This window comes from Amblyomma mixtum, chromosome 2, assembly GCF_055824585.1.
Source record: "Amblyomma mixtum isolate Tamu chromosome 2, ASM5582458v1, whole genome shotgun sequence".
NCBI lineage: Eukaryota > Metazoa > Arthropoda > Arachnida > Ixodida > Ixodidae > Amblyomma > Amblyomma mixtum.
Window position 1 is genome coordinate 116,663,681 of NC_143013.1, and position 10,554 is coordinate 116,674,234.

Below are 10,554 nucleotides of genomic sequence, written 5' to 3' on the forward strand. Positions count from 1 at the left end.
GAGGGTAAAGGCGTTTGTCGAGGCGGAGCTCAAGGTAGACCTCTTTTACGAGGTCTGTTAGAAAAGTATCCGACCTTTGGCCGTAGAAAAAAAACCTGCATAACTGGAGCGTTCCAAACCTACTCATCTTCAAAGTAGTCTACTTGGGACTCCACACACTTCTCCTAGTGGTGCTGCCATTTTGGGAAGTATTCCGAAAAGGCCCCTTTCGGAATGGAGTTTAGCTCAGCTGTCGTTGCAGCCATAATGTTCTTCCTTGTCTGAAATCGCGCTCCTTTCAGTGGCCTTTTGATTTTGGGAACCAGCCAGAAATCGTAGGGGACATATCAGGAGAGTAAGGAGTCTGTGGAACTACAGGAGTCTGGGTTTTCGCCAAGAAAGTCTGAATCAAGTGCGAGGCATGTGCAGGAGCATTGTCGTGATGAATGCGCCACTTTCCTGTTGACCTCAACTCCTGGTTCTTGCGCCGCACAGCATCACGTAGGCAACAAAGGACATCCCTGTAGCACTCTTTGGTCATTGTTTGACCCTGTGGAGTGCGTACTCGTGGTCTGCCACACAGAGGGTGTCAAAGAAAGCAGTCAGCATCACTTTCACATTGCTGCGCACTTGGCGGGCCTTCTAAAGCCTTGGTGACGTGGAATGCTTCCACTGTGACGACTGGGATCTGGTTTCCGGGTCGTACCTGTACACCCAAGACTCGTCACCAGTTATTATGATGTTGATGAAGTCGGGGTCACTGTTTGCGGAATCCAGCATGTCCTGTGAGACTTCAACACGAAGCTGCTTTTGCTCCACCGTGAGCAGCTTCGGCACCTGGCAAACCTCTCACATATGAATGTAGGCACTCGCACTTACAACTACATCGCCGACTTTCTTCATAACCGTACAGCAGAACTTCACATTGCAGACCTCCACAGCGAGAAGATCACACTAGGCACCCGAGGAACACCACAAGGAGCAGTCCTATCTCCGTTCCTTTTCAACACTACAATGAGAGGCCTCCCTCCGCTCCTGGAAGAGATACCTCACATTAAACACTCAATATATGCAGACGACATTACCCTGTGGACCAACTCTGGCTCTGACGAGGAAATCCAAAACTCCCTCCAAACAGCGATCGATAAAGTACAGTCCTTTGTACAGGCGAACGGGCTCACATGCTCCTCCACGAAGTCAGAATTACTAGTCATCAGGGACAGACGAGTTCGCTTGCCAGTCCCCGACCCACAAGAACCTATTGTGCTTGAAGTCGACACACATCCCATACCTCCGGTCCGCACCATCCGCGTTCTGGGTATGTTAATACAGAACAACACGCAAAACTCGGAGGCCATTCAGCGCCTCCGCACCACAGCCAATCAGATCAACGGCCTTATCCGCCGCATCAGCACCCGCCGCAGAGGTATGAAGGAGGATGACCTCTGTCGGCTCACGCAAGTTTTCCTCATTAGCAGGATAGTCTACTCCTACCCCTACTATCACCTCCGCCGGAAGGACGAGGAAGCTGTGAACAGCATTATACGTTCAGCGTACAAAGCGGCACTGGGGCTACCTCAGTACGCCAGCACACAGCACCTCCTCCAACTCGGCATCTACAACACGCTCACAGAACTCATAGAGGCACACAAGACCGCCCAAATCCACCGCCTCTCCCGCACTAAACACGGGCGGCTCATACTTGGCCGTCTCAACATCAACCCCATAGGCGACGTCCACCCCACGACGCCCATTCCGATAGGTGTCTATAGCCGCCTAGTTATAAAACCAATCCCAAAAAACATGCTACCTGGCCGCCATGATACGCGCCGTCAGCTGAAAGCCCAAGCACTAGATGCCACATACCTTGCCGACGAACACGCAATATACGTAGATGCTGCACGGCAAAGTGCAAACACATACGTGGCTTGTGCAACCACGCCACAATCTACTCTCGTCACCGCCGCCACAGTAGTAGCTCACTCTCCGACAGCGGCAGAAGAAACCGCCATCGCGCTGGCCATCGCTGACCCACGTACGCGCACAGTCCTAAGCGACTCCAAAAGAGCGATACAAAATTACTCGGCAGGTTTTATCTGCCACCCCACTGCACGCATCATTCGCGGCTGCACTCTCGACCATAAGATCAACCTGGTCTGGGTACCCGCCCACGCGGGAAACTCTGGAAACGAAGGGGTCGACCGACTAGCCCGAGGACTAACCAACCGGGCGGCCGGCCCCACGGACCCAGACGCTCTTGCCGAGGCTCCCCAGACCTTTGCCGAAATTACCAACCTCTACAGAGAGATGAGACGCCAGTTCCCGCCTCCACACCCCGACTTGAATCGAGCGCAAGCCAGCTTGCTCCGCCGTTTGCAGACGCACTCCATCCTTAGCCATTCTAGACTTTCACTCATCACAGACGGGGAATATGACCCCGTCTGCCAAAATTGTTACCAGGGAGAAATCGCCAACCAGGCACACATCCTCTGGGGTTGCGCGGGAAATCCGCCCCCTCGAACCTTACTGCCAGCTCCCTCCGAAGAAGGATGGAACCAACTCCTCAAAAGGCCAGACAAGAGCATCCAACTGGCACTCATTTCGTGGGCCCAGGAAGTCGCCCCCACCTGGGGGCCCCACCAAGCCCACCTGCCCTAAATCCCTCCAATCTATGGCAATAAAGTTGTTTCTCTCTCTCTCTCTCTCTCTCTCGGCACGAATTTCGCCGCAACTCTCTCCATGGCCAAATCTTCGGTGATAATGGAATGTGCGTAAAAATTTCTCATGTCCACCTCTTCCTCAATTTCTCGGATGGTCACGCGACGGTCCCGCTTCACCACAGCGTTCAGTTCGGCAATGACCTGGTCATTTCGGCATGTTGATGGCCGATTGGAGCGTGGCTCGCTTTCCACCGATGTGCGGCCTTCTTTAAATCAATTGTACCACTGCTTAATCTGTGTACTGCTCATAGCATCGTCACCGAAAGCCGTCTGAATATTCCGAATGGTTTCCACTTGGCTGTCGCCCAGTTTATGGCAAAATTTGATGCAGTAGCGCTGCTCCTGTCACTGCGCTATTTTCCTTGCAATAAAAAACCGACGCGAGCACTGCGCACCGCCTCACTCAAATGCTGCGTCCCAGCGACTGACGCTATCGGCAGGCGGGAAAAAATTCGTGCATGCGCATGAAGGTTCAAGGTCACGTGATGCAAGCGTGCTTGTTTCATATCCATCAGGTGTTCGCAAAAAAAAATAAAGTCGGATACTTTTCTAACAGACCTCGTATGGTGCGGCGAAGGGTGAGTCTCCCACTGTCCTCCGAGGGCTTGGGCCAGGGGATCAACGGTGCCCGGAAAAGTGTGTCGCGGGCGAGCTGATGGGCCAGCTCATTTTGTCCCTGAAGCACATCACAGCCTGGTGGTTTGCCCCACACGTAGCCTGCTCTTAAATTAATTATCTCATATTCGACACGCGAAAACTAACTTCACATAAGATACGATCAAATTACGTTATTGAAATACCTGCGGTAATCTAGCATGCCAGGTTGATTAAGGGGCACATTTTTGAAAAATCTAGCATGCGGAATTTCGAGATTTTAGACAGATTTCTCGTTCACCATGGCTCACTCCGGAATTTTTTTCTCTGCATAGGTGCAACTAGTCTGGTAAACCTTGAAGCCACCTGCAGTGGGCATGTGAAAGAGCGTACTACCCAAATATCAAGTTAATTTTAGCGTTTGCTCAGAAGCCAAGTGGCGCTAAGCAACAAAGTGTAGCGTTTTGCCCCACTCTCTCCCCTACATATGCGGGGGCCATCGACAGCAGGCGCAAAGCTATGTTGTTCCGCTGGAATAATCATTCGTATCCTGGTTTTCAGGCTTGTGTAGTATACGGCTTATTCTGTCGCTTAATTCTAGCCGCTTAAAAACGTCGTAAACAGCCGTTATTCGCTTAAGCAGCACTGAAGCCCGGGATCGTTTACCGCTGCACCTTATACCGTGCCAGAGGGGGCGTTCCCGCTCTTCGAAGAGCTACAGTTAACTGACGGTGCGTATGCAGCATAGCAGGCGAAGAAGCTGGATTGCGCTTGCTAAACGGGCACAGAATGTCGCTCCCGTTTTCGTAGTTTTTGCCTGTACATTAATGTAAATAAATCTAGGCACAAGGGTACAGAGTTCTCAAGGGGAGATAAAGTTGTGCGGTACTAAAATGACGAGCGTAAAATGACTTTGGAGTAGTTAAAGCACGCATGTCAAGCTTATGAACACGAGAGGTCGGTTCTAACCCTACTGAATAACCGTAAAATGCAAAGCGCGGAAACAGGTCCAACGCAAAGCATAAATTTTAAGCATCAGTTAAAAGACCTGCCATGGGGCCAGCACTGGATGTTCCTCTGGCCGGGCCAATAACTAAGCAAGTCTAATGCCTCGAAGTGCGACCAGTGTAAATTACTAACCATGGCAGTACGTATGACTAGCTGAACAGCAGCTATATCTTTGGCAGGCTTAATATCGACTCAGTGAATGCACATATCCTCCCGGAGGTTTCGGCACCCCTCGTTATCACATCTCGCGGTGACAGCGTCATTTCTGTCTTTTTCGGATCTTTTTGAGCGCCTTAAATCGCTAAGGGTGCACGCCCTATACAGTGCACGCCACTATACCGTCTGAGGAAATGTTACCGAGGAACTGGGCAAGTCCATGATGTCCACAAGGCAGCTTTAAGTTGTTGTTGTTGTTGCCTTGGTGGCATGGCTTTAAGTCGTTGTTGTTGTTGTTGTTGTTGTTGTTGTTGTAGCCTGTTGCGGCTAGCTTCTCGCGCGCCCTCCTTTCTTCTCCAAGCGAGATCGGCGCGCGCCGAAGGCAACATCGTCCGCATGCAGAGCCAGTCTTCGTCGCCCTCTCTCAACTTCTCCCAAGCAGTCGGTTTGGGGTAGCTACAAATTAGACTAGTTAGCATCATTTATGCTTTCAGTCAGACATGTTTCATGCCGTTACAGAAATTCCCCTCAATTATAAACCAAAAATCTTTATTTCAGGTTCTTTTTTCCTGAAATAGCCAAAAAAACTCCACCAGTCTTGAAGAGATGAGAGAATTTCTATTTTTAATATACAATAAACCTCAGCAAAAATTAAATAAATTGGTTTTTGAGGAAAGGAAATGGCGCAGTATCTGTCTCACATATCTCGGCGGTGGTGGTGGTGGTGGAGAAACTTTATTTCCAGCGGATGGAGAGGAGCGACACGAAGTCGCCCCCCGCTTAAACGGCGGCCGCTATCTCTCGGGCAGCGGCGGCGTCTTCAGCCAGCTGGAGGAGCTTGATCTGTGTCCCCGGGTCGGGGCTGAGCAATAGAGCCTCCCAATGAGCAGAGTCGGTAATGAACTGACTCTCGGGTAGGGACTGAGGGCAGTTCCAGATCATATGATTTAGATTGGCTTTCATATCACAATTTTTGCATTTGTCTGAGTAGAGTCCTTCCGAATAGAAGCTACACAATTGGGGACTTGGATAGGTGTTAGTTTGAAGTTTACGACAGGCTTTGGCCTGTTGCTTGGAGAGTGTTTTATCTGCTGGAGGGAATCTGAGTCTTGCGAGCCTGTAGTGCTGCAGGATATCTCTGTAAGAAAACAACCTGTCCTTGCCGGAGTATAGGGTGTGCGGGCTGCACGACCCAGCTCGGCGGGACAGTTCTCGAGCTAGGTTATGAGCCGCCTCATTACCAGCAAGGGAGGCATGAGCAGGCGTCCAGATTAGGCGAATGCGCCGCGTGTGCTGATAATTTAGCAGGATCCGTGCTGCTTGTGGGGAGATTCCTCTAAACGTGTAGTTACGTATCGCCAATTTTGAGTCGCTGACAACGGTTTCTGCCGAGTATGCTAGAAGGGCTAGAGCAATGGCCTTTTTTTTCCCCAACATATGTGTGCTTAGTGCGTATAGTGCTCCCAGTTATGAGTGTACCACGTCCTGTGGTGACCACAGCTACCATCTTGTCAGCCGAAGAATCTGGTGCATCTACATATACCACAGAGGTATCATTAAGAAAGCGTTTGGCTAATGATTTGGCTCTCTCTGCACGACGTTCAGCGTGGAAATATGGTTCCATGTTCCGAGGTAGTGGAGGAATGACCAGAAGCTGGCGTATATCAATCAATCACTTTATTTCAGCTTTTTTTGCAAAAACTGAGGGCGGCAAGAAAAAAGTAGCCATTACGACCGCTTGACAAGCCTCAACACCCCTACAAAGAGGCAGTTTGGTAGCGACTATGATGGTTACTTGATACACTTGTAACAACGCAAGGTACATGGAAAGACAAGGCGTGTAAATACATGCATAAAAGGAAACATTTTTTTAAATACGTGCATAAAAAGAAACTTTTTTTTTTTTTAAATAGATGCATGAAAGGAAACTTTTTTTTTTATTTTGCATGGACAAACAGTATTTCCGCACAACAGAGTAAAGGTTTTACACAACATTTACGGTTCAATGCAATAACGTTCTATAAATGGGTACACATACTGTGGGACCTAGCTTGCAAACACATTTCGAATAGCCGAGACAGACATGCTGTGCAACGTGTCATAAAATGGCGTGTTCAAGTATTTCGGAAGTATGTATTTTAGTGTGGAAAAGCCATAGGTTTTTCTGCATCGTGGTAACGAATAGATCATACGCTGTCGTGTCATATACGGTGTGCGATGTAGTGTAAGTGTCAGAATGCTAGAAAAAAATGTGTTGTCTTCGGCTATTACTTTTTTATAGAATGATGCAAACCTGTAATCGAACATTCTTGTTACGGGTATCATTCTGTATTGCTGGTAGATAGGACGTGTCGGAGCATCATACGGTACATTAGAAATTACGCGAAGTATTCTTTTTTGCAGTACTAGAAGCTTCTGGACGTTAGATGCTGTGGTTTGTCCCCATACAAGGAAGCAATATGATACACAAGAATAAAAGAACGCGTAGTACAGATTCAGCTTAGTTTTGGCGGGTAGAATATGTTTATTCCGCGAAATTATTCCAATATATCTGGAAAGAGATAGGCACACTTTGCTTACATGGGCGTCCCACGACACAGTAGCAGTAAATACCACTCCGAGTAATGTGAAGATTTTACGTACTCAGTGGGGGCGTTGTCGAAATAGATTGGTGGCACACTGCCTATATGCTGCCCCTTCGGATTGAACAATAAAGCTTTAGTTCTAGTTTGTTTATTTTAATGAATTCAACGATGACCACTCAGATAATGATGACAAAACTGTATTTGCGGTGCTTGTTAGTTCTTTGATGTCAGGGGAGGACAAAAATAGACTGGTGTCGTCAGCATATATGATGTAGTTAACTAAATTACTGATGTTGCATACGTCATTAATATATATGTTGAATAGGAGCGGCCCCAAAAGGCTTCCCTGGGGCACGCCGTTTGTGATTGCTAACAAGTCCGAAGAGCAGTGATTGAAAGCGACATACTGGCGACCAGCACTGAAATACGATCGAATGAGACAGAGGGCGTGGCCACGTATACCGTAGTTGTCGAGTTTTTTAAATAGAGTTTCGTGATTCAGTGTGTCGAATGCTTTGCTAAAGTCTACAAAGACGCCTACGGTGGGGTGTTGAGCTTGAAGTTATTTAATATGTATTCTTTTTGATCAAGCAGAGCATGCTCAGTTGATCTATGCTTTGTGAATCCATACTGGCAGTTGGCTATTACATAGTGCTTCTGTAGGAAATTGTAGTGACGTCGATGCATTATTCGCTCTAGCCCCTTAGAGAAAAAAGGTAGTACAGATATTGGCCTGTAATTTCCTAGAACGTTTTTATCGCCTTTTTTATAAATAACCACCAATTTTGCCACCTGCATAGCAGCGGGAAAATGCCCTATGCGGAGCGCGGTATTCTAAATATGTGTGAGGCATGGCACGATGAAAGGTAGTACGTATTTTACAGGTAAACTTTGAATATTACTTGGGTCAAGACTTGTCGTGTTCTTTAAACTTTTGCACCCTGAGTTAATCTCAGCTTCGTCGGTTGGTTCAAGAAACATCGATTCGTTTAGCCTGTCGCCCAAAAATCTAGACATACCTGGATTGTACTGACTGCTTCCAACTTCAGTGAAATATTGGTTGAAGGCATTTGCAAGGGACGGCCCAGCGATTTCCTTGCCATGCATAACTAGGCTCGCGAGGTGCTGATGTTGGTTATTTCGATTTAGCAGAATATTTAGGCGTCTCCACTTTTTTTTCGGGCGGTCGGAGAGATGCGCATTAAACAACTTATTATAGTAGGCAGTCCTGGATGATTTAATTTCGTTATTTAAGCGGTTCCTTAGCGACTTATAAGTGGCTAACAAAGCGGGGGCTCTACTTTCTATGAAAGTCTCGAAGAGCTTATGTTTCTTTTTTACCAGTCGTACCAATCGAGCAGTCATCCATGGCTTTCGTGCTTTTTTGAAGGTTTTATCTCAATGATAGAGAAACACTCATTATAAACTGGGAGAAAAGGCCGAAGGAGCTCATTGTATGATTCATCGGTTGCTGTTTGCTGGAATATTCCAGTTCACAAGTGAAATACTGTTCCTAAAATGGTCAAGGCGGCGTTGGGAAAGTAGCTGTCGACGGGCTTTCAAGGCTGTCTTGGCGAAAGGTTCTTTTTGAAGACTGACGAAGATAGGAAGATGGTCGCTAATGTATGTCGCAATACGACTTGCAAATGGCGCATCCTCGCGATTGGGGATCAGTAAATCCAAAGAAGAAGAAGAATGTGAGGTAACACGTGTAGATCCACGGATTTTATTTTGGAAGCCAGCTGTTTGTATGGTGACTAACATGCGCTCTTGCACTGAACTGTTTGTGCTCATATCTATGTTCAAATCGCCCCCGATGCACGCCAAGAAGTTTTCAGAAAGAAAAGATAACTCGTGCTCGAAGCTGCCAAAAAAAAAATTGGCTATATTGTCATGCGGGGGACGATAAACAACGAGAAAGCTTGACAGCCATACCTAACTGTCAGCATTTCTATCTCATCGTCACTTAAGCAGTGATCAGATAAAATGTCACAGGAATTGTTTTCTTTGATCAGCATTGCTACACCTCCGCCCCACCTTGTAGTACGATTAAGAAAAAATGGTCTGTACCCGGGAAGATGGATGACGTCAACGTCATGTTTCCGTCAGTAGAATGACATCGAAGGGACAGGTTTAGTTCCATAAAAAGTATGTTAGTTGGTCAGCTTTATTTACGGCCGATTGCATATTCATATGTATGATATTGCAGCATTTGTCTTTGTTTTCGGAAAAATATGCGTTGAGCTGTGAAGGTGTGAAAAGTGGCGATTCCTCCATTGGCAATTTTAGAAGAGCCATTTCCACGTGTGCTGCTTTACGGTGTCTCTAATTCATCTTCGATAAGCCTGCTTGTGAGTAAATATGAACCACCGAAGAATCCTCAGTTTGGCGGGCTAAAATAGTGCCGTTCCTCGTCCATACATGTTTCCACGAGACCTGCTTCTTTCTCGCAATCGCAGCGCCCGGAAGCCTTTTGTTGTCTGGTGTTAAGTGTTCATTTACATAAATCTGTGGTGAAGTTGGTAAAGAACAATCTACACTGATGTCCTCATTTGTCAGACGTACGTTTTTCGCCCTTTCCAGCACTGCGTCCCTTTTCACACGGGATTTAAACTGAACAACAATGTGTGGATTATTAGGGTCACGAGTGGGCACTCGGTGGCAACACCCTACGTCCGACTCAGTGATAGGTTCATGAATAGCATCTCCAAGGTTTGTAACAATATTAAGAACATTTTCCTCCTCTTGCTTCAGGACACCTTTCATTTCAATTTTCGACCTTCGTGAATACTGTTCCGCATGATCAGCACACGTCACGCTCAGAGCAGCACACGTCACGCTCAATTCGTTGGTTACTTGCTCCAACTTGGCGTTCTTTTCCTTTTAATTTTTTAGTTCCCTTTCTAGATACTCAATTTCAGCATGCGCGTGGTCAATGCTCTTAATCATCTCAGTTTGCTCATTGCGAACTATTTCGATTTCATTGCGCAGGTTTCGTTCGACAGATTCTTGTGACGCTTTGAGTTCCTGCTTTATCTCTTCTTTCAACTTTGACAGATCGGCTCGCATTTCATCCTTTACTTTTGCCGTGTCTTTTGACAATTTCATAACAACAGGGCACACACCAGTTGGCAGCAGCAGGGACGGACAAGAAATTCAAAATTTCGATGTGTAAATGCCAAGCACTAACCTGCGGAACCGGGCAAACGGAGCGTTAGGCGTTGTTTTCCGTGCGTCGTCGCTACTGCCAAGTGATGATGGTAGCCAGCGATAGCGGTTTTATAGCCGGGTTTCGGTACGTCACTCCTGCCGGTGTTAGCAGACGCCCCTCGTCGTTGACGATTACGTCCCCTAGTGCCGGTTGTCCGGTAAAGGGCAGCGCGTCCAAGCGGGGGGACTGCTCGGTCGGCTAGAAACTGTCGTTGCAAAGGAGCGGGAACGACCTGCGGAATCGGGCAAACGGAGCGTTAGGCGTTGTTTTCTGTGCGTCGTCGCTACTGCCAAGTGATGAG

General features: G+C 47.4%; 2 protein-coding genes across 3 annotated transcripts in view; one reads left to right on the plus strand and one right to left on the minus strand.

Moving 5' to 3' along the window:
- The window catches only part of LOC149360683 (uncharacterized), an 85,509-nt gene that overhangs the window by 6,909 nt on the left and 68,046 nt on the right, over positions 1–10,554 (plus strand). The window lies entirely within an intron of this gene.
- Positions 6,504–10,554, minus strand: part of LOC149360685 (uncharacterized) — a 6,354-nt gene continuing 2,303 nt past the window's right edge. The window contains exon 2 of the mRNA XM_089567893.1: positions 6,504–7,072. Coding sequence (XP_089424019.1) covers positions 6,504–7,072 — 569 coding nt within the window. The remainder of the gene's footprint in view (positions 7,073–10,554) is intronic.